This window comes from Macrotis lagotis, chromosome 1 (genome assembly GCF_037893015.1).
Source record: "Macrotis lagotis isolate mMagLag1 chromosome 1, bilby.v1.9.chrom.fasta, whole genome shotgun sequence".
Classification (NCBI taxonomy): Eukaryota; Metazoa; Chordata; class Mammalia; order Peramelemorphia; family Peramelidae; genus Macrotis; species Macrotis lagotis.
Genome location: NC_133658.1, coordinates 331,931,449 through 331,955,284, shown reverse-complemented (window position 1 = coordinate 331,955,284; position 23,836 = coordinate 331,931,449). Strand labels below are relative to the sequence as shown.

General features: G+C 40.1%; 1 protein-coding gene across 3 annotated transcripts in view; it reads left to right on the top strand.

Moving 5' to 3' along the window:
- The window catches only part of GSN (gelsolin), a 70,420-nt gene extending 47,538 nt beyond the window's left edge, over nt 1–22,882 (top strand). For all 3 annotated transcript variants that reach the window (XM_074211684.1, XM_074211682.1, XM_074211683.1), the window contains exons 4-17: nt 598–759; nt 2,156–2,305; nt 3,174–3,263; nt 4,233–4,365; nt 5,462–5,550; nt 7,305–7,520; nt 9,795–9,928; nt 11,075–11,165; nt 11,912–12,082; nt 13,241–13,415; nt 15,424–15,548; nt 16,528–16,605; nt 17,439–17,499; nt 18,425–22,882. In XM_074211684.1, the coding sequence (XP_074067785.1) occupies nt 598–759; nt 2,156–2,305; nt 3,174–3,263; nt 4,233–4,365; nt 5,462–5,550; nt 7,305–7,520; nt 9,795–9,928; nt 11,075–11,165; nt 11,912–12,082; nt 13,241–13,415; nt 15,424–15,548; nt 16,528–16,605; nt 17,439–17,499; nt 18,425–18,594 (1,845 nt within the window). In that variant the 3' untranslated portion in view covers nt 18,595–22,882. The remainder of the gene's footprint in view (nt 1–597; nt 760–2,155; nt 2,306–3,173; nt 3,264–4,232; nt 4,366–5,461; nt 5,551–7,304; nt 7,521–9,794; nt 9,929–11,074; nt 11,166–11,911; nt 12,083–13,240; nt 13,416–15,423; nt 15,549–16,527; nt 16,606–17,438; nt 17,500–18,424) is intronic.
- Nucleotides 22,883–23,836: the final 954 nt, after the last annotated feature.

Genomic DNA, 23,836 nt, shown 5'->3' with positions numbered 1-23,836 from the left:
CACCGAAAGTAATCTGTCAGTCTTTATTTTATTTCCATGTTGTACATTGATCCAAATTGAGTGTGATGAGAGAGAAATCATCTCTTAATGAAGAAGCAACAAGTCTTAGAGATAACAAGATCAGACAATAAGATATCTGGTTTTCTTTTCTAAATTAAAGGGAATAGTCCTTGAACTTTGTTCAAACTCCATGACTCTTTATCTGGATACAGATGGTATTCTCCATTGCAGACAGCTCAAAATTGTCCCTGATTGTTGCACTGATGGAATGAACAAGTCCATCAATGTTGAACATCACCCCCATGTTGCTGTTAGGGTATACAGTGTTTTTCTGGTTCTGCTAATCTCACTCAGCATCAGTTCATGCAAATCCCTCCAGGCTTCCCTGAATTCCCATCCCTCCTGGTTTCTAATAGAACAATAGTGTTCCATGACATACATATACCACAGTTGCAATGAGAATTCTTAAGGGAAAAATTTGGAGTAAAAAAGCCAGTGGAGGTAGCAGACTCTTCTGTTTAGTTCTCCTTGGCCTTCTATACTTCTCCCTGCTAACCCAAGAAGTAATTCTCCTCATGCTTCCCTTCTATCTTCCAGAAAGGTGGTGTGGCCTCTGGCTTCAAGCATGTGGTTCCCAATGAGGTGGTTGTGCAGAGACTGTTCCAGGTCAAAGGGCGCCGTGCAGCCCGGGCCACAGAGGTGCCTGTTTCATGGGATAGTTTCAACAATGGCGACTGCTTCATCCTTGATTTGGGGAATGTAAGTGTCCTCCCTAGCCCTCACTGCTTTCCTCTATCACTATCACTTGTTGAGTCCTTTCCTTAGGCACCTGTATTTCTTGACAAAAGTACCATATACTCTCAACTTGCTTTTTCTAATGACTTTGTCATGCTAGAGCTTGGTCTTATTGCATATGAACAGAACACCCACCTGAGTATGCATGTGTGCAGAGTCGGTCACATTCACATCAATATCAATAAGAACATATCTACAAATAGCCAGGCCTGAGTACATTCAGGTATATGAACATACATGGAACAAAACACATTCCCCAGTATGCCTAGTATCATCATCACCATCATCATAATCATCATCATTACTGTATCTGTGATCATTGTCTGTATCTATGATTTCATTAGCATGAGAAATTCCAATAAGAAAACCCTGTCTTGGGGCAGCTAGGTGGTACAGTGGATAGAGCATTGGCTCTGGAGTCAGGAGTACCTGAGTTAAAATCTGGTCTCAGACACTTAATAATTACATAGATGTGTGGCCTTGGGCAAGCCACTTAACCCCATTTGCCTTGCAAAAACCTTAAAAAAAAAGAAAACCCTGTCTTGAAGCAAACAAACAAAACTCACATACCAACCTATGCCCATTATATGCCTATAAATACATACAGATGTTAACATTCCTCTTATAAGTTGCACACAAATTTGCACCCAGATGTGTGCCTATCATATCTTTTTTATATTTAATTTTTATTTTGTTTTGCTTCTCAATTATATGTAAACAAAAATTTTAACCATTCATTTAAAAAAGTTTTTCTATCTCCATCCATTTCCTGACCCACTTTCTTGAGAAGACAAGCAATTTTATATAGATTCTACATGTGAAGTCATGTAAAACTTTTCATATTAGTCATGATGCAAAAGAAAACACAAACTAAAAGTCAAAACAAAACCAAAATTAATAAAGAAAGTAAAAAAGTTTGCTCTGATCTGCATTCAGACTCTATCAGTTCTTTCCTTCATTATAAGTTTTTTGGAATTCTTGTGAATCTTTGTTTTGTTGAGAATAGTTAAGTTATTCACAATTGATTATTTTACAATATTGTTGTTACCATATCCAATGTTTTCATTTCTGTTCATTTTACAATGCATCAGTTCATGCAAGTCTTCCTAGGTTTTTCTGGAAGTGGCTATTATATTTTTATACAAATAGATACAATATACACCTATTCTAGTTGTACAATACAGGGATGTACCTAGATATGCGAATTCATGAGCCTCTCTATGTATGTTCACACATACCTTGAATTTTGCTTGTGTTTCCTGCTTTTGAAAAAGTGGAGAGAAGGTTGGTACACTAACTTCTCCTGTGCCTCAGTTTGGGGAATTTGACTGTGAAGCATTGTTTTATCTTTGTCTTGCAGGATATCTACCAGTGGTGTGGTAGTAATAGCAACCGCTTTGAGCGACTCAAGGCCACCCAAGTGTCCAAAGGTATCCGCGATAATGAGCGGAGTGGCCGGGCCAAGGTATATGTTTCAGAGGAGGGATCTGAGCCTGAAAGGATGCTCCAGGTGAGACTCCCTTCTTGTTATCTGAGCCATAGTGAGGCAGGTGCTATGACCCAACCCTTAATGGGGGGGAGGGGGGAGGATTGGTTTAATGTTGCCTTTTAGTTTATGTAGATGTCACTCTAGAGGAACCAAAATTCCCAGGGACTGTCTCAGGCATTTTGACTTATTCCTTGGTTTCTCCAAGTTTTTTAGAAATACTGACTAAAAAGTCACCTATATTTTGGTACATGCTAGGACTTTGGGTGTATTGCTCTCTGTGGGGATATCAGTTAATGTCTTGCCTTGTAGGGTGGGACAAATTTCCTAAGATGATTCCTTTCCCAAGAAGACCAGACCTAGGAACTGTGTCTGTTGTTTTAGGGACCTGTTGCTTCTTCCCTCTCATATGACAGAGTCCTGTAAAGTGTGTATATATACTCAATTGTCCCTTGATGTGCCTGTCCTTACTTACTATCTAATGTCCAAACAGAAAAGAATCCAGAGATAATGTTTAGTCTGTGGTCCAAGTCCCACTAGCAAGGGGAAGGACCAGGATAACCATGGAGAAAGGAGGCTTTTGGGGGAAAGTTGCCTCAGAGGATTGTCTCTGAGAAGTGATCCATCTCTTACCTTTTTAAATTCTCTGGTAACATTGAACTTCCAACCTCCTGAGATAGCCCATCTACTTTAGGGTGGCTCTGATATTGCCCTTATGTCCCCCCCCCCCCCGTTTTTGTAACCTTTTACTCACCTCTAAGTTCTGTACAGTTCAGACTGTTCCATCTTAGAACCACAGCTAGTTACACCTGGAGGGACAGATGACTCTGAGCTTTCCATGTTGTTGGCTTGTGGCCACAGACTCATATTTTCCTCTCTACATCTGTGCTAGGTCCTTGGGCCCAAGCCCACTTTGCCCGAAGGTCAGAGTGACACCGACAAGGAGGATGCAACCAATCGCAGGCTTGCCAAGCTCTACAAGGTATATAGCATGATGTAGTTGAAAGAACCCTGAATTTGGAGCCAGACTTATTAGGCTTGAAGTCTGGCTCTGCTTATTTCTAGCTGTGTGACTATTGGTTGGTGACTTAATTTCTTAATCCTAAACTTCATATTCCTCATCTGTGAAATGGGGGAATGATAATAACTGCTGTGCATACTCCCTGGGATTCTTATGAAGGCCAAATGAAGCCATGGATGGAAAGTACTTTCTAAAACTTAAGAACTGCATAAACATCATCTTGTTATTATTTTTATAAGTTATAGAGAAATAACCAGAACAAAGGATCTGGCTGAGGTTCTGCTTAGCCTGAAAAGTGATCCAAGCAGGTGTAGCCTGGTGGGAATAGGGAAGAGTCAAGGGAGAGTCATTGCAAGTTCAGTTTTCAGTCTTCTCATACTGGGTCTCATCCAAGGTCCTGGCCTCCATAGCTGTTGCCAGATGTTCCACTCCAAATTTAGAGTCCAGCAATCAGGAATGCCCCTGGGCTTAAACAGCAAAGTGCAAAGAAATAAACACTAAATTCTAGGAATCAAGGAATCTGGGTTATTGTCATGGCTGTGCAATTAACTCTTTGTGTAAACTTGGACATATTTACACTCTCTCCAAATCACAGTTCCCTCTTTTCCCCAACTGGGGAGAGTAGACAACTCTTTCCTTGACTACCTTCATTGGTGTGTTGTGAAGACAAAAGGAGATAATAACCAAGAAAGTGTCTTCAGAAGTTTCAAAATAATATTGAAACACTTGGAAGACAAATGCTATTGACTTGGATCTCATTTGGAGACAAGCAATGAGAGAATTTGGATTCTACTTCTGAATCTGACTCTTTAGAGTCTGGGAGTGAGATGGTCACCAAGTGTGAATGTGACACCTCTGCTGTCTCAGGGAGAAAACTGAAAGTCCTTTACTCAGCACACATAAGGCTAACTTTGGCTCTTTTCCTAATAGGTTTCCAATAGTGCTGGGTCTATGGCTGTGTCCTTGGTGGCTGATGAGAACCCCTTTGCTCAGTCTGCCCTGAACTCTGCAGACTGCTTTATCCTGGACCATGGCACAGATAGAAAGATCTTCGTCTGGAAAGGTACCCTGGAAATGAGGGTTAGGGTGGGAGATCTCACTTTCACCAGGATTCTTAATTCAGTGATTCCTAGACAGCTTTATCCTTATATAGGGATTTCTTTTTGCAGAAGGTGAAAGCACAGGGTGGGGAAGCATGAGAAAGCCTTTTTATTTTAGAGACAAAAAAAGTTTATATAGGTTTTGCTGTGGATAGCAGAAGCCAAGGTGGAGAGAGAGAGAGATTAGCAACTGCTGCCATCAGGGAATAAGAAGTGAGGAAGGATATAGGGGCACAAGAATTTATTTTGAAGATTATGCTCCTCAAGAGCAGGCAGGTTTCCCAAAGGGAAACTGCACCAGGAAACCGGTTTTACATAGCACATATTAGGACTACAAATCATTCTCTCTGGAGTTTCCTGGAGAGGTTGCATGGTACGGTGGAAAGAACATTAATTTTGGAATCAGTAGACTTAGACTCAAATCCTGTCTCTGATGTTTACCTGTGTAACCTTGGGCAAGTCATTTAACCTATTTAGGGCTCAATTTCTTCATCTATAAAATTAAGGGATTGAATTAGTAGGGCTTTGAAGTTCTTTCCAATTCCACTGTGATTCCAGTGGGTGGATGAGAGTCTATGACTGCTGTGCATATTTCTGCTCTTGGATATAACCCAATAGGATGAGAATAAGTCTCCTTTTCCAAGAAACCAGACTCTAGGGTCAAGTGGTAGAGTAGGACCCCTTCATCTAGTAATCACTGACCTGTTGAAAGGGAGAAAAATTAGGGAAGTTAACTATGAGTCAACAAATGAGGATGGGGTCTTGTCATTTGGATTTCAGAATGCCTGATTCCCAGGGATTCTTGTCCCTTCTGGGAGACATTGGAGCAATCTGGGTCTTAGCTATGTTTGTCTACAGACCCACATAAGGAAAATATCTGGAGAGTAGAGATCCCTTATCTTGGATACTATTGGTTGTTAAGCAGGTCTAGGGTTCCCTCAGAATCCCAGAGCCGTGTCTGTGAGCTGAGCCTCCCCACTGGGATTCCAGGGTGATCAGACAGGAAGTTTCTTCTCTTGAAAGCTCCCAACCTGAACAGTTCCCTCAACTCATCCACAGGTAAACAGGCTAACACAGAGGAGAGGAAAGCTGCTCTCAAAAGTGCCTCTGACTTCATCTCCAAGATGAGCTATCCCAAGCAGACCCAGGTGAGATGCTGAGGCCTTTGTGGTTGGGGGGAGTAGAGACTTGGACCAATAAAATGGAGAAGGGAGCCTGCTCTGGTGTAGCATTAGAAAATGGCAAAGGAGGGTGAGTCAGTAAAGGTAACCAAGTGAGTTACAGAATAACAACTAGGTGTCTTTCACTTAAGGGGAGAGACACAAGGAAGTATAAGTCATGGTCTCTACCTGCAGTGAACTGTTAATACAAAAAGGGAAGAAATGCTACTTAGTAGTAGTATTGTAGTATTGTAGCACTATCAAAGTGAATCCTTCCTCTAAATTGTCTATCTTGAATTGTGATGAACTTTTTGACAATGAATTATCCTGGTCCTTGGTTGATAAGAACATAGCTTACCCTTAAGGTAAAGTCCCCAGAGCTTGCATTCTTCAGGCATAAAGCCTTTGGGAATCAGGGGCCCCAACAGGACTCAATGAGACATCAGAAGGAGACTTTAATTCTCTCTCCTTGTGTGTCTATATACATATGTATCTATGTGTAAATAAATGTATATGTATACATAGAATTAAAGACTTCCATATATATATATGTATGTATATATATCCTGCTAGATGTGAGCTCAGTGAGGAAAGGGAAGGTGCCTTCTCTAAATTTTTTATCTTCCCCAAGATCTATCATAGTGCATGGTACACAGTTGACAATGCATTTTCTTTTAATTGAATTCAGAATTTTATTGTGCTAATTTTGACCCTCTATGAACCTTCTCTAAATTTCTGGAGTATTTGTCTGCTCTCTAATGACAGAATTAGGTTCCAAGGTTTCTAAGCTCCAAACTGATCAATGATTCAATCAATTATCACTAAGAATTTATTAAGCACATAATAATGTGCTTATTATGTTCTATAGGGGGAAATAGTATATGCACATAGAAGTATTTTTATATCTGAACCAGGGCATCTTCAGATTGAATTCATTTATCCTTAAAAAAATTACCTTATTCTTATTGATATTTTTTGTATTTATGTCACCTTCATTTCTGCATATGTTCTCCCACTGACCTACCCCGTGAGCTATCTCTTATAAAAAAATTAAAAAGCAGAAAGAAGGAGAAAATGCAATTCAGGAAAACCAACCTGATAATATATGTGCTATTTCATACTCAGAGTTCCCTATTTCTGTAAAGAGGAGTTTTTAATAATATTTTAGTATATGTAAATGTATAATATATTATTTTATTTTTATATCATTTTGTTTTTTTCTAATTTATATAAAGACAATTTTTAGCATTTATTTTAAAAATTGAGCTTCCAATTTTTCTCCCTTGCTCCCTCTTCTCCACTCTTCCTAAAATTGTAAGTCATTTGATATAGGTCATGCTTGTGCAATCATGTAAAACTTATTTCCATATTAGTCACAGTTGTGAATGAAGAAACAGATCAAAAGAAAAAACCACAAAAAATAAAGTAAGTGAAAATGGTATGCTTCAATCTGCATTAAAAGTTCATCAGTTTTTTTTATCTAGATGTGAATAGCATTTTCCATCATGAGTCTTTTGGAACTGTCTTGGATCATTGTGTGATTGAGAAAAGTTAAGTCATTCATAATTGATGATCACACAATATTGCTGTTACCATGTACAATTTTCCTGTTTCTACTCATTTCATTTTGCAGAATTCATTGTTTCTTAAATATAAACTCATTTCAGTTCTCTTTAGGACCCAAAGGGGTTCTAAAGATACAGAAGTCTCCTTACCATCCTATTTTGTGCCTCCTTCCCCAGATCCAAGTCCTCCCAGAAAATGGTGAGACCCCTCTTTTCAAGCAGTTTTTCAAGAACTGGAGGGATCGGGATCAGACCCAAGGTCTGGGAGTGGCCTACTTGTCTAGCCACATTGCCAACGTTGAGCGTGTGCCCTTTGATGCTGCCACTCTACATAACTCAACCATCATGGCTGCTCAGCATGGCATGGATGATGATGGAACTGGCCAGAAGCAGGTATCCCGTGGATGGAAGCATTGACTCCAGATAGAAAGGGGAGAGGAGGGTGTGCTCCCCACACTAAATCCTATGCTCTTTCAATTAAAATACACTGGTCTTACAGACTCCACACATGATAGGGAAATAGATCTAGATCTATAATTATATTATAAGGTACTTTAAAACTACAATAATCATCATAGCTTGTATTTGTATAACATTTTGAAGTTTTTAAAACTCTTTATAAATTTTATTTCATTTTATTTTCATAACTGTCTTAAGAGGCAGGGGTTATATAACTTTCATTTACAGATGAGGAAATTGAGGCAGACAGAAGTTAAATGACTTGCCCAGTATCTAAGATCTAGGAAAGGTCTGAGGCTGGACTCAGACTTGTCTTCCTGATTCCTGGTCTAGCACACTATCCACATGTAGTTGACTGATGTACTTGTAGTAAACAACAAGTTCATTAATGTCTTTGTAACCCAGGGCTTTCTGTCCCTTAACATTAATGACTTTAAAGCTTACAAAGAGAAATAGTTTTCCTTTGTAAGATGACCTCTTATAGATAACTGATCATCAGAGAGGTGTCAAACTTTGCTCCGGGATATACAGTATCACAGGCAGGTTCTAACTTCCAACTGTATCCCACTGTCCTTTTTAGTAAGAATTCTGAGACTGAGTCAGATTTAGTTGTTGCAAGTGTCTTATTGGTTTCATTCCTTTCCCAGAGCAGTTTTTGATTCTTTATATTTGGGAGCCTGAAGCCTGGTATAGGGAACAAGGTCAGGAGACTATTTCTTCTCCCAGTGGAGCCACTAATTTGCTGGGTAACTTTGGCCAGTAATAATGATACAAACCCTTAAACATATATATCTCATTTGATCCTTATAATATCCCAATGAAGTTGTTAATATCCTTTGTCATATCTTAGATGGGGAAACTGGGATTTAGGAGGAGGAGGAAACAACTTGGTCAAGGCTATAGAGAATTAAGAATTTGGACTCAGTTCTTTTTGCCCTAAATCTAGTGCTCTTTGCCTAATACCACCCTATTTAAAAGCAATTTCCTTCCTCTAGGGTTCAGGTTTCTCATCTGTGAGGTGAGCGATCTGGTCTAGATGTTTTCTGAGGTTGGTTCCAACTCTATTAGTCTAAGATTTAATTTGAAAGGTCATTGCAGGGTCTTTGTCCCCCTAGGACACCAGAGGGCGATGTAGGACAGCAATCAAATTTAGAGGTTTCCTGCCAGCCGTTTTGGAGCAGATGGTGGCTGTCATAGACACAAAATATCTCCTCATATTTTAATAGGAGTGTCAGAGGAGATTACCCTAATTTCAACTAGTCTATCCCCTCATCTCTAGGCAAGCACTGTGCCTAGGGGTAGACCAAAGAATTGGTAGGGGAGGGTGTTGTAAATGGCCCTTTAAAAATGACAGTTTTGGGGTGGCTAGGTGGCACACTGGATAGAGCACCAGCCCTGGAGTCAGGAGTTCCTGAGTTCAAATGCGGCCTCAGACACTTAATAATGACCTAGCTGTGTGGCCTTGGGCAAGCCACTTAACCCCATTTGCCTTGCAAAAACCTAAAAAAAAAAAATAGAAATGACAGTTTGATTGATCCAGTGGTGCTAAACTCAAACAGAAATGGGATCATTAATCCATTCATAAAGATACCTGAAGATCATATATTGACTTTTAAAATTTATTATTAGAAGTATTTTTATTTTGTTAAACATTTATCAGTAGCATTTAGGTTATATTCAAGAATGTTGTGGGACCCATTTGTTCCATGGGCCATGTGTGGGACACTTCTAGTCTAGTCTGCCTGTGTTGAGCTATTTATAGAAACTGAGACCCTCTAAAAGAAAGTGATTTGTCCATAGTCACAGATCCACAGAATGTCAGAACTGAAAAGGACCCTACAAGTTATTTAATTTTTTTTATGTGATTTTTGTAAGGTGATGGTTTTAAGTGATTTGCCCAAGGTCACACAATAAGTATTATGTCTCTGAGGACAGATTTGAACTCAGGTCCTTCTGATTCCAGGGTCAGTGCTCTATCTACTGCGCCACCTAGCTGCCCCAACCTTACTAATTATTGATTCAAACCATCAGATTTTACAGATGTTGTGATGGAGTCTGTATTTGGCCCCCGATCTTGTATTTTAAGTCTAGCACTCTTTCCACTATATCACTAGAAAGCCTCAACTAGATTCTTCCTCCTAATTAATTTTCCAGGCTTCCAGGAAACCTGGATTGTGCATATCTCTGATTGTCTCATTGCCTTGGCAGATCTGGAGAATTGAAGGTGCTGATAAAGTTCCAGTGGACCCCTCCACTTATGGACAGTTCTATGGTGGTGACAGCTACATCATTCTGTACTACTATCAACATGCAGGCCGACAGGGACAAATCATCTATAACTGGTAAGCTTCTGGGTATGGAAAAATGGGCCAAGATGACTGTCATTTGGCAAGAATTTCAGCTGGGCATATTTGGTCAGCTAACAACCAAGAGGTATAGTGTTGTGGTGAAAAGGATATTCAATTGACTCTTAGAAATAAGAAGTTTAGGTTTTAGTTCCATCTCTGGCCCAGATTTTGATAAATGACTTCTCCATTCTGTGCTCTAGTTTTCTTATCAGAAATTAGGGGGATTCAATTAAATGCTTCCTTCTAGATTTAGATCAAAATGGTACATGACGACTGGACCTTATTGTCCTTGCATTTGAGGTCCTGAGGGTCCTCAGAGTGTTGAGCCAACACCCCCCCCCCCCCACAAGATACAATTTCTTATATTCTACTGGAACTATTTAATAATAACAACATATGAAATTTGAAATTTTGAGAAGTGCTTTACAAATATCATCTTATATTATTCTTATACAACCACGGGAGGTAGATGCCTCATTGTCCATGTTTTACAAATGAGGAAACTGAAACAGAGATTCATTGACTTAGGCAGGATCATACATTTAATAAGTGTTTAAAGCTGGATTTGAACTCTGATCTTCCTTCAGGCCTAGCTCTTGATCTACTGCAGAATGGGTAAGATGAGAAAGTTGGGTATATGATCTCTAGGGACCCTTCTACCTAAAATGCTCGGTTCTGTGCTGTTCAAACTTCTAGTCCTGATGCTTGGAAGATGAATAGGGATGATGCAAAGTAGCCTGTCCTTTGTGTGAGGGTTGTATAGTGGCTGCTCATTCCAAACCACTGTTGAAGACTCAGAAGGTCTGAGATTTAAGCTGAAAGGGATGGTCCCTCTTGGAGCTTTAATTTCCTTGCTCATCTGTAAAGTAATTATATGCCTGACTCCAAGAGCCTAGAGACAGAATGAATAAGATAGGACTCTGTAAAACTTTGTGAAATAGAAAGTAGCAATAATTATAACAACCAAATTTTTTTCATGACAAACTGAGAGGTAGGTAGTTTAGTAATTATGATTCCCATTTTACAGATGAGAAAATTGAGACCAACAGAATTGAAATGATTTGTCTTGAAGTCACATAGTCATTTAGTGATGGGACCATACTGTGAACCCAGGCCTCCTGAAGGTTCTTATTATTTTAGGCAGGGTGCTGATTCTAGCCAGGAAGAACGTGCCACAGCTGCCATTCTTACTGTACAGCTGGATGAGGAATTAGACGGTACTCCAGTGCAGGTAATATACCTCTCCCCCTCCCCTTGGCATGAATGTAATCAGTAGTGTTCTTTCACTTCCAAATCTTGGCTATACTCTGTCTTCAGAGCTGGGCCATCCTGTTCACCAAAGGAAACTGATGCCCTACTCAGGGCTGGAGAGGTTCCTTGTGAGATGTTTGTCCCATGTTGGTGGAGCTGGAGGGAATACAAGGATGCCTGGAGAGACATTTGCAGCTATCTAGCTATTATGTAGCTTCCCTCCTCCCCCAACAATCCCAGGACATCTTCAGTGTCTTTGAAGGGAAAAGGAAAGATCTGAGTAGAAGACAACATGTGGAATGGAAATCCCCATAGCCCATGACTCCTTTAAAGGATCCTCATAAACAGTCATCTTTAAGCTTGGGTTTCTGACTATAATATATACTCCTACATGAATTCCATTTATACACGACACACATGCACTTAAACATATGTGCACATATATTTCTAACATGTAACATACACTGCACACTTCATAGCACATACATGCTATGTATGTAAATGTAGACACACATTCTATGTGTCTATGAGCATATTCCTATCACCAACTTCATGTCTCATATAGACAAACCCACATACCAACATGCTTCTTTACTTTCCCTGAATTTGGTGTGGGAAGAGTCTCTTGGGAGAGGAATGGGATGACAACCTTCCCCCCCAATCTCCTTTCCCTACCCCCAGGTCTCTTCTGATTGCTATTCTGACCCATCTTCACTGTCTTCCTAGAGTCGAGTTGTGCAGGGCAAGGAGCCTGCTCACCTGATGAGTCTATTTGGTGGTAAGCCTATGATCATCTACAAAGGAGGCACCTCAAGAGAGGGTGGGCAGACAGCCCCTGCCAGCACCCGCCTCTTCCAGGTCCGCTCCAGCAGCTCCGGAGCCACCAGGGCCGTGGAGGTAACTGCCACATCTTTTCCTAACTTGGGGGTTGGAAGCAGGTAGAGGGGAACCACATGGAGATGGGATGAGTCAAGGGCTTGTAGCCCCCTGGCTCCCCAACCTTCCCCTCCAGAAGACTGCAGAGCAGTCCTCACCACGAGTCTATGTGATAATTCTCTGACTTGCTATGGGAAAGACTTTGAAGGCACTGCAGGACTGGAAGGCGGGGCTGGTCTTCCCTGGAGCCTTACGATCCGAGGGAGAGCTGAACGTCTAAATCCTGTCTTTCATGTTAGCAGAAGGAACCCCCTGGGAGAGCCAGGCCACCACAAAGATATAAGATGTAGTGGAGTGGATAAGGAATTGTGAGTCCAGAGACCTGGACTGCCATGAGACCCTAACTGTGTGAACTTTCATTTTGCTGGGCCTCAGACTCCTCATCTGCAAAATGAGGACCACATCTCTATTCTCTTAATAGGTAGTTATAAGAGAAACTGTTGTTAAAACTGCCTTGTCAGATTCAGCATCCCTGAACATGAACTTGACCTGAGTTGGGCATCCTAGACAAAACCCTGCAGGTCCTATGGTCTGGACCTTCAGGCTATTCCCAGATGCCTCTTAAGGCATCCCTTCCAACAATGACATATCATGACTCTATTCTTTCTAGAAGAAAGACAAATCCCAAAGGAACAGAACAAAGGACCGTAATGTCACTGCTAAGTGAATCCTCATTCAGAATAGAAGAATCCCGTAATTCTTCAGAGAGGGAGACTTGTGACCTGAAAGAGGATCATAGCATTTAATAGCTAGAAGTGACCTTGTAGATCCTTTGGTCTAACTTTCTCATTTCCTAGATGAAGAAACTCAGGTCCAGTGTCACAAAGATGGTAGGAGGTCAAACTGGGATGGAACCCCAGTCCCCTCATTCCCATTGCACAATTCCTGCTTCTCTAATATTATCATTTCAGCCCCATTTATATAAATACTTTAATGGTTGTCCTACCTCACCCTCTTTCAGCTTAAGGACTTGCTTTGATAAGTATTTTATAGTTCTTCCTCTTCACTGTGGGGGAAGCACCTGGCTGGGGTGGGGGGTTCAAGATGTTTTTTTATCTGGTTATTTGAACTTAGAATCATTGCTTTTTTGGGGGGGGGGTTCTCTCATTTTTCCCCTAGGTAACCCCGACTGCGAGTGAGCTTAACTCCAATGATGCCTTTGTTCTGAAAACTCCTTCCTCTGCCTATCTGTGGGTGGGTGAAGGAGCCAGCAACACAGAGAAGTCTGGGGCCCGGGAATTGTTGAGCGTGTTGAGGGCTCGGTCTGTACAAGTGACTGAGGGCAGTGAGCCAGGTAGGGACTGTGAGGGATGGGCCTGGCATGGACTTAGGGTTGGGGTGTTCTTCCAAGCAATTGCCTGGTGGGTGATTACCACTCACCTTTGATGAGCTGTCCTACTCAGGTCTAGTCCTGCAGCAGAGGACAGTCTCGGGCACACAGGGTCTTCTGACATGGCCAGCATGGTTAACCATCCCTTTAATTCACTGGCTCATTCCTTAAATAGCCAGGGAATGGGAGTCCCTTTCATCCTTTCCTCTCTCTCCAGAATAAAATGTTCTCTGTTTCAGCTTTGGTGAGTGATAAGTAGGCCCAGCTCTGCTCTAGCACTGACTTCAAATCCTTGAGGAGTACAAGAAGAGATGACACACTGCTCCAGGCAACTTACAGACTAGTTGGGAGGCAGATTTAGTATGGTTCCTCACACATCGATGGCACTTAATCAGTGCTTATTGACTGATGGTTCACAGCATGTGCAGTTTGGTGCATTAGTATCACAAAAGATCTGGATCTGAATCCTGGCTCTGACCTTTATGAGGTACCAGATTGTAGGCAAATGATAACCTCACAGAGCTTCAAACTTCATCTTTAAAATGCTTGCACCTGAACTCAAGAGAGCTGTTGTGAGGAATAGGCTTTGAATAAATATAATCGCCAAAGAAATATGAGTTTTTTTAATGTGCTGAGAATTGAAAGATGGTTATCAGGGAAGGTCTCTTAGAGGAAGTAAGACTCCAGTTGGGTCCTGAATCCTGGGTAAGATTTTGATAGACTGGAGAAGAGAAGAGACAGGGTCTTCCAGGGCTATCCTTCATGGAAGAATTTTCTTGTGCAAAGGGGCTAGTGATGGAAGGCTCCTTTTTTCAATAAGCAGCAAGTATTTTCCCCCTCCCCTAATGAAAATAAAATAAAGGAAAAGAAAACCCTAGTAATGCATAGTCAAACGAAACATCCCCAAATTGGCACATGCTCAGACATGTGTATTTCATTCTGCACCTTGAGTCCAACTATTACCTGTCTGTAAGAAAGTGGGTAGTATTTTCATCATCAGGCCTCTGGAATTGTAGTTATTGTGTTAGAGTTCTTAATTCTTCCAAAGTTGATAGTGTTTATATTGTTCAGTAAATTCTTCTTATTCTATTCATTTCATACAAATTCATTCACACTCCTGCCAACCTGATCTCTCTCCCACCTCCAGATTTCTACATCACTTAAATCTAGTGGTCCTCTCTTAAGACTCAATACATAAAAAAACTCATATTTCTTTGGTGATTATAAATATGAAATGAGCTTGTTCATTTAAAATTATTCCTTTTTGTCATTTCCTCCAATATTTATGGAACATTTCCACAATCAATGAATATTGATTATATTCATATACCCAGGAATGTGCTGAGAAAAGGTTAACAATAGACTGAAAAAAACAAGGGCCTATATCACACTTTTAAGTTTAATATGAATCATTCACATTTTTATCTATTACTTATTTAAGTCTAGGCAGTCATCATCAAGAACAAAATCAGTCAAGTCCTGATTTATAATGTTTGTAAACTGCTGAGGTGTAAATGTTCACACTGAAAATTTAACAATTTGGTCTTTCCTTCAATTGTAGTTAGCTTGTGGCTTCAACACCTACTGTTTATACCATAATCTCTTCAACTATTTCCAAATTTCTGGGCAAACTAGTTTCCAATTCTTTGCTACCATAAAAGGAGTGTATTATATCATTGTACATATGAGTCCTTTTTTCTGATCTCTTTGAGATTTAGATTTAGTATGTGCTAGGGGTATGCACAATTTAGTAACTTTATAGAGTTTAGTTAAGAGACTTTTTTTTGACCTTGGTATGAAAGGCAAAAATTTATGGAGCCATATTTGAGGGAAGAAGGAGGCTAGAGAATAGTTGGTTTGACCTATGGAGTACGGATTCTTCCCTCAGGACTAATGAAATCCAAGGCTAGTGAGATATATTCATGGAGAAAGCCAAGAAGATAGCAGCCATTTGTCTGTTTGTCCCTCACAGACAGTTTCTGGGAAGCCCTGGGTGGGAAGGCCGCATATCGCACATCTCCACGGCTGAAGGACAAGAAGCTAGATGCCCACCCCCCTCGCCTCTTTGCCTGTTCCAATAAGATTGGTCGCTTTGTGGTGAGTTCAAGAAAAGAGACCTCAAGACATCTCTCTCTCTCTCTCTCTGCTCCCTTTCCTCAGTTTGCCCCATAGACATAAGAAGTTAATTTGATGGAGTTTATACAGATACTGTGTTCCCTTGTGTAGCAATCCCTCCTTTTCCCTGCATTTTCAGCATCTGATTCAGATTCATGGGGTAAAAACAGGTTCCATCTGGGGGCAGCTCAATGGCACAGTGGCCTGGCCTCATATATTTAATAATTACCTGTGTGACCTTGAGCAAGTCATTTAACCTCATTGTCTTGCAAAAACAAACAAAAAAATTGAAATGAAAGGTTTCATTGCTGCCCTTGGTGGTACATTCCAGCATTATACACCCCTGATCAGACCTTTCTCGAGCTTGAGACCTTTACATCTTGCTCTGAGTGGGAGGGAGACCTGCTTTCACTGTACTACTACAGGAAATGCTATCCTTAGGGAAGTTATTGAATATACTCCTCATCTCCACTTGACTTGAAAAGGGAGGGGAAGAAAGGGAGAGGGGATGTTCCTCCTCATACTGGACCAAGCTGAGCGTTTCCTCCCACTAATTATTTAGCAAACGAAGGAATATGGACCAGCAGCTATATATTGTGGAAAATTCACTGGATAAAGATTGAGAAATTCTTAAGCTGAGTCCTGGTCCTACCATTTTACTGGCTATATGATATTATTCAAATTAATTATATGCTATATGTTCTTTGGGGTAAAATCTCCACCTTCTAAATAAGGAACCCAAGTCTCAGTGATATTAAATGAACCAAACAGGGAACTTCTCTCCTGTCCCTGAAGGTTCTGTACCCCTGCCGTGAGACAACCAACTTGCAGACTGTTCTCACCGACCCAGAATCTCTTGCATTGTCTTTAGACCATTCTGAATGGCTAGATCCTGGAAAAAGGAAGCGATTTCTTCCCTCCCCCCTCTTTTCTTTCATTAATCCTTCCCATTTCTTTCCAGATTGAAGAGGTTCCTGGAGAATTTATGCAAGAAGATCTGGCTACAGATGATGTCATGCTCTTGGACACCTGGGATCAGGTCTGAAAGATGGAAGGGATAAAAAGGGTGGGGGGAGGAAGATAGAAGAATAGCTAGCTTAACTACCTGGGCCCCTTTTTCTTCTCAAAGGGATGGCACTTCTACTGTGCTTAATTGCTTGGGAGAGGTTATAGAAAATGAACTGTATTTTTTCCTCCAAGGTTAGTCTGAAGACATGGTGAAAATTTCCTTTCCTTTACCAGACCTCCAGTGAGGCCTTTGTCCTTTAGACAAGCACATATAGTAATTGTTTCATGATATTCTTTTTTTTTTTTTTTTGACAAGGCAGTGGGGTTAAGTGACTTGCCCAAGGTCACACAGCTAGGTAATTATTAAGTGTCTGAGACCACATTTGAACTCAGGTACTCCTGACTCCAGGGCTGGTGCTCTATCAACTGCATCACCTAGCTGCCCCTCTCATGATGTTCTGTTCTTCTGGAAGTGGGGCTGTATAGGGAAGAGCTGGAAGGTTAGACAGCTTTCTAGCTACTAAAGAACTATTAAGTACTGGTGGCATCCTTCAAGGTTTTGCATCCTGGGACAAGATCCAGACCACCTTGCTCTAATAGCAACTCCACATGTTGCATTCCCACCTTCCTTCTTATGGCAGAACCTTCAGCTGTTTCTCCGACAGACTATATACAACCTAAGGAACCTCACTTGAAATAAAGACAAAGAGCCATCTGTGCTTCTAGGTTTGAGGACTCAAGTCAGACCCAAGTAAAAAGGAAAATGATATTTGAAAGGATAGTGTCTACCCTCCCTCATCAGCCTACTTTTGATGTCTGCCTTTCCCTGTATGTAACTCATCTTCCTCCATGTTGAATGTATAGGTATATGTCTGGGTTGGAAAGGATTCTCAAGAAGAGGAAAAGAGAGAAGCCTTAACATCTGGTAATTTCCTGTTACTTTCTATCTACTTTGAATGTGATTCAACAGGAAGTGAGATGGGGATCAGGGTAGAATGGAGAAGGTTTGAGGTTGGTTCTCCTGGAAGGGTAAGATTCATGTTCTGAAACCCAAAGTTTCTTAATATATAGCTATTGCCCTTTAGATCCTTCTCCTATAGCATCACTGTCATCTACCTAAAAATTCAAAAAAGAAAGTAGTGGGAAACACACTGGACTGAATAAGAATGAGGAGACTTGGTTCCAGTCCTGGCTTCTACCTTCTAGTAGTATGGTTACCCTGCCTCCCCCAAACAAACCCCTTCTCCTTTTTGAGCTTTAGAACCCTCTGCTGGAAAAGAGAGGATGTTAAAATATTAAAGTGATCCTAACATTTTTAATGCTTTGTCAACCTTAAAGTGACATTATGCATGTCAGCTGTTATTTTTGTTAAATTTTAAAGCCCCTTCAGCTGTAATATTTTTTGTCCCAATGTACCTTCCAGACTAAACATCCTCTTCTCCTATTAAAAAATAGCAGTGATGCATCATAATAGAATATTCAGGTTGGAAGGGACCCCAGGGATCATCCCCTTCAACCTCTACCTAACAGCCCATCCAGGAGAACTGACTTTCCCTTTAGAATCTTAGGACATAAGATCTTGCATTTCTCTGACCTCTTTGAAATCTGCTCTTCCAAATCTTATTGAGTTTTCCTTCTTTATCATGAACTCTCCTAATAACAATTAGCTACTTCCAAAATTTTCATCATTTTTACTTTATCAATTAGCTCACAGACAATTGAAAAGAAGTTATGTGTCATCATTTTACCAATTTCTGTACTAGAAAGCCATCAGCAAAGGAGAATGAAAATGCTAATAACCCCTGGTTTTTTGATTCTTTCTGTGTGTGTGTGTGTGTTTTTTTTTGCAGCTAAGCGGTATATTGAAACCGATCCTGCAAACCGAGATCCTCGAACACCCATTACAATTGTGAAGCAAGGTTTTGAGCCACCCTCATTCATGGGCTGGTTCCTTGGCTGGGACAACAGCTACTGGGATGTGGATCCATTGGACAGGGCCATGGCTGAGTTGGGTGTCTGAGGAGCATAAGCCCTACCTGTTCTGGTGCCTTTGATCACTGTCTGTCCACTCTTCAAAGAGAATGACTCAAGGCAGTTTCTTCCCCCCCCCCCACTTTGGTGTTTTTATTTTTTTTTTATAGTAGCCTAATAGTTATACAATAATTGAACATATCCTAATGTCTATGCTCTGGAGATTTCACATAATAAATACATGGGACGTGTAACAACCTAAATGTTTCTTTTAGTAGGAGTGAATAAGTGCTTACTCAATTTTTTTGTGTGTAATGGTTTGTATAGAGAGACCTAGATCAGTGGATTTCTTAGAACTTTTGACCACTGAATCAAAAGGAACCTTAAAAAATAAAATGTTAATTGTTCAGTCAGTAGTCATTTATTAAGGACTTAATAAGTGCTAGCTTTTAACCCATGCACTGGGAATACAAATGAAAGGGGGGAAAAAGACAATCTTTATTTTAAAGAATTTCCATTCCAGTGGAAGGAGAGGCAAACTCTCCTGTGGGGTGAGGTAGGGAAGAAGGACCAATGAGGAGGCAAAGTTCACAATCAGTTCCAGGAATCAGGGGCTGAGCTGAACTTAGGATGAACATGACCATTGTTTGTCCTTCATTCTTGAAGAAGGGAAGGTGATGCCAAGACAAACACATGAACTGGATTTGAGGGAGGGGGTGCTGTGCTAAGTCCCCAACCTCACTTTCTCCTCCAGAGTTATTTGAATCCAGTGGTCAGATATGAATCAGGATGACTGGAGATGGTCCTGGATATGAGGCTGTCAGGGTTAAGTGACTTGGCCAAGGTCACACAGCTATTTAGTGTCAGTTGTCTGAGGTCAGATTCGAAATCTGGTCCTCCTGATTCCAAGGTCAGTGCTCTGTCCACTGCACCACCTGGCTGCCCCTTACTAGCATGGATATTTTCTTCAGTATAGGTTCTAAGGATAAGGTCCCCCCAATTAAAGGGGGAGATTATAGAAATGAAGCTGGCCTGTGGAGAAGAGGTCTGTAAATAATCTGGGGAGTCATGGACTGAACAAACTTTGGAGAGGCACTGGGGACCCAAATATAAAAATAGGATAGTCCCTGCCCTCAAATAGCTTTCATTCTACTTGAAGATTAGAACATATACTATTCAAGTTTTCATTTTTACAGGGAAGGAAATAAAAATCCAGAGAATTCTGCAGTGTTTAGGAAAATAGGGGAGATAAGTCAATTAAACTTAAATTGTCTAATGCAAATGGTTTCACTATTTTTTTTTTTTAAAATGATCATCTTGGGGCGGCTAGGAGACGTAGTGGATAGAGCACTGGCCTTGGAATCAGGGGTAACTGAGTTCAAATCTGGCCTCAGACACTTAATAATTGCCTAGCCGTATGGCCTTGGGTAGGTCACTCAACCCCATTGCCTTGAAAAAAAAACTTTAAAAATGATCATCTTGTAACTTTTTTCCCTAATTAATATGGTTCATATTGGAAAATCATATTCATGTCAAAGAGATCCCTCCCTTCACATAGTTGGGTACCTCATCTACTTTTTGAAACTTTGTAGTATTTTAAACTCTTCTTTTTTCACTAATTTGTTCAAGTGGTTCAGATTCTTTTTCTTTTTTCTTGAAGACCTTACTAACCTTTTCCTGACCTTATATTCTAAAATCTGGGTTCAAGTCCTAGTTTTGACAGGAACAGTGAGCTTAGGTAAGCTATTTTTTTTCTTGATTCTCTGTGGTGATATGGAGTCACAAGGTGGAGTATAAACTAGCACCATTGTGCCATGGAATGTCTGAATGTTGGTGGAATTTTGAGTGAAAAATTTGTCCTCGTTCTCTGAGAAAACTACAGGAGACAAAAAGCAGGATCATTTGCTCAATGGAAGGATGGGGAACCCAAATTCCACTGACTGAAAAAGGGGACAACCTGAAAAAAAGATGTTCAATGTAGGATTCTTTTTTGAAAGAAATAAAGATAAGCTTGATCTGTTTTAAAATTTAAGAGCAAGAACTGCAAAGTTATTAAAAAATCCTTTTCTCCCAATCAGTCAAATTCAACTTTATTGTCAGTAATAGGAGAAAGAAGAGAAAGAAGAAAGATGGGAGAAAGGAAAGATTTAAAGTGCTGGAAAAGAAAACAAAAGAGAATCACAGAGTGGTGATGGATTATTCATGTCTGAAATTCCCAATTAGTAAACATCATAGCAGAATTCTAATACAAACTATTTTACCTTAAATCCAGGCCACTTTCCAATTAGTTCAATTGTATATGAACAGTAGTTCCCTTTAGACTTTGAGAGATGGACAACTTTTGACACAACCTGCATTCCAACTTTGAGTCTGTAAAGCAGAAAATTCTTCCTAGCTACAAACTTCCCTAGAATCATAGTTTGAGAACTAGAAGGAAATCTAGAGACCATCTAGTCCAAACCCTTCATTTTACAAAGGAAAAAACTCAGATCTAGAGCAGGTAAAGTGATTTGCCCAAAATCACAGAGCAAGTGGCAGATCTGAGATGACAACCCAGATGTCCTTGTTGCATATGTGCTGTCTCTCTTTAATTTATTCTCTAGTATTAAGCATTGCATCAGGGTCATCTAGGGATTTGAGAGAGTCAGGTGATTAATGAATGTGGCCACTGTCCCAGATATTTGCTGGAATCCCTGATGCAGGTGAAATTACCCACTTCCTTCCTACCCTAAGTCTCGATTTGTACTTATGGCACATTCTCTTGTACATGCTGAAGGGAGGGAGGGGCTGTTTCAGAGAGCCTGCCCTGTGAGAGGAAACTGGATTGAGAAACCAGGTTTCCTATGACTCTCTGGATGTTATCCAGTGGTTCGATAGGAAGGAAAACATGTGATGGAAACTCTTACACCCTTAACAAGCTTGTTTGATTTATTAAGGTGGCATATTAATTAAGAGAGTTATGACTTCATTGGTGCTTTTAAACGAGTTGTTTGATATGATGCTGGTTGCAGTGGGCTTATGAGATGAAAGGAGATAAATGCCCCTCTGAGACTGCAAGCTTGTATATTATAAAGTCTGAGTTGAAAGAGACCTGAAGGAACAATCACTTGTCATATTGTGCAGTACTGGACTGGGACTTAGGAACTGGCTCTGATACCAGTTGTTTAACTCTGAGCAAATCACTTGATTTCCCTAAACCTCAGCTTTTTTAATCTATAAAATGACAATAATAATTATGCCACTTGCCTTAACCACTTGCCTTTGATTTCTACTAACCCAAATGGGGTCACAAAGAGCCACACAAAACCAAAATGACTGAACAGCAATAAACATGTACTCAAAAGGAAGTAGACATAAGTTTTTTTAAAATGGATTTTATTGCTTTATTTGCTTTTATGTCATCTAAATTTCCCCCTGTATCCTTCTTTCTCCCTTTCCCAGAGACATCCTTTATAATAATGAAAGAAAACTAGGAAGAGGGAAAGGTCACTATATATACATAGTGTATAGAAGGTGGATTTATATCTGAGACCTGGGAAGCACAGAAAGATCTACATGAATTACTGCCAAGTGAAGTTAGTAGGGACTGACCTTGGATCAGGAAGACCTAAATTCAAAACTGTTCTCTTAATCCTTATTTGTGTGACCCTGGGCAATTCACTTGTCCACTGCCTACAGCTTATCTGTAAAATGGAGGTAATAATAACACTTGCTTTCTAGAGTTGTTATGAAGATAAAATTAGACATTTGTAAGTGCTTTGCAAATTTTAAAGTGATATATATGTGCTAGTCATTATTATCATGTTGTATACTTGTGTATCTCCTCCCTCACCACCATCCTCACAAACCTCTGCAGAGATTTTGAGATCAAACTTATTTTTTGTAATTTTGCAACACTCATTTTCAATTATTTTGTGGTGAATGTTCTTTCTCTTTACATCATTGTAGTCATTGTGACTATTGTTTTCTTGGCTCTGCTAACTTCACTTGGCCATAGTTCATGTAGATCTTTCTCTGCTTCTCAGGTCTCAGCTATAATTCCACCTTCTATAAGAATTTTTTCTAATGTTCCTTTAATACTACTGCTGTCATTCTTAGATTATGTCCAATTTATCTTTTCTATATCTTGTTCATTATGTATATATATATATACACATATATTTATATATGTTATCTTTCCTATATCTTGTTCATACATAGTTATTTTCAGATTGTCTTCCCCATTAGACTGTGAGCTCATTTAAAAGCAAAGACTGGTTTTACTTTTCTTTGTATTTCCAGAGTTCAGTAGAATGCTTAGTACATAGTTGGCACCTAATAAATGATTGTTGACTTATCATGATTTACAAAAGGATTGTATTAATTCATAGCTTTACCAACAATTAGTATGTCTGTCTTTCCATAAGAGGCTTCTTTCTCTTCCTTAGAGGAGGGTGGTTCATTCAGATAGGGCTAAAAACTGATTCAGCAATTTGATGGAGCCCTCCAATTTTGACTACTGCCTATCTTTTGCATATTCAACAGGTGTGAGGGGAAACCTCAGGGGTGTTTTGCTTTGCTGTTCTTTTATTATTAGGAATTTGGAAAGACATATTAACAGTTAATTAACTGTTAATAGAAGAGAGCTAAAGGACTTTTCTCCCCTCCCAGGCAAGGCACATTTTAAAAATACAGTGGAATGGAAACAAGATCTCAGTTCAAAGGAGTGATTCTAAAGATAGGAATTATAGGCCAAGGGAAGAAGGGCAGTGTCAGGGGCAGGCCAATAGGGAGAATTTTTTCAGCATAGAGAATAGTCCTAAATGAGCTGTAGCATAGGGTTATCTGCTTCTAGCAGAGAGGATAAGAGGGAGAACAGTGCAGGACTGGACTCTCTTGGGAGATCTGCTAAGCTTTTCTCCTTTAATGAGAAACTTGTTTCCATTCCTTAGAGGAGAGTGTTTCTTTACACAGGGATTGGAACTGATCAACTGTTTGACCTTGAGCAGGTTATTTTCCCTGCTTAGTTAATAATAAGAACTAGTATTTTACAATTTGCAATTTAAAAATAATCTCATTTTTATCTTCACAACAATCCTAGATATTATTATCTATTTTATGTATGAGGAACTGAGGCCAACAGAAGTTATGTGACTTCCCTACAGTTAGACAATTAGTGTCTGAGGTCACATTTGAACTTGGGTCTTCGAGACTCAGGCCTAATGCTCTATCCACTGTCCCTTAGCTGCCTTAATCCTAATATCTATGTCCTATGTACCCCTCAAGCTCTAAATTCTTTGCTCTAACATTTT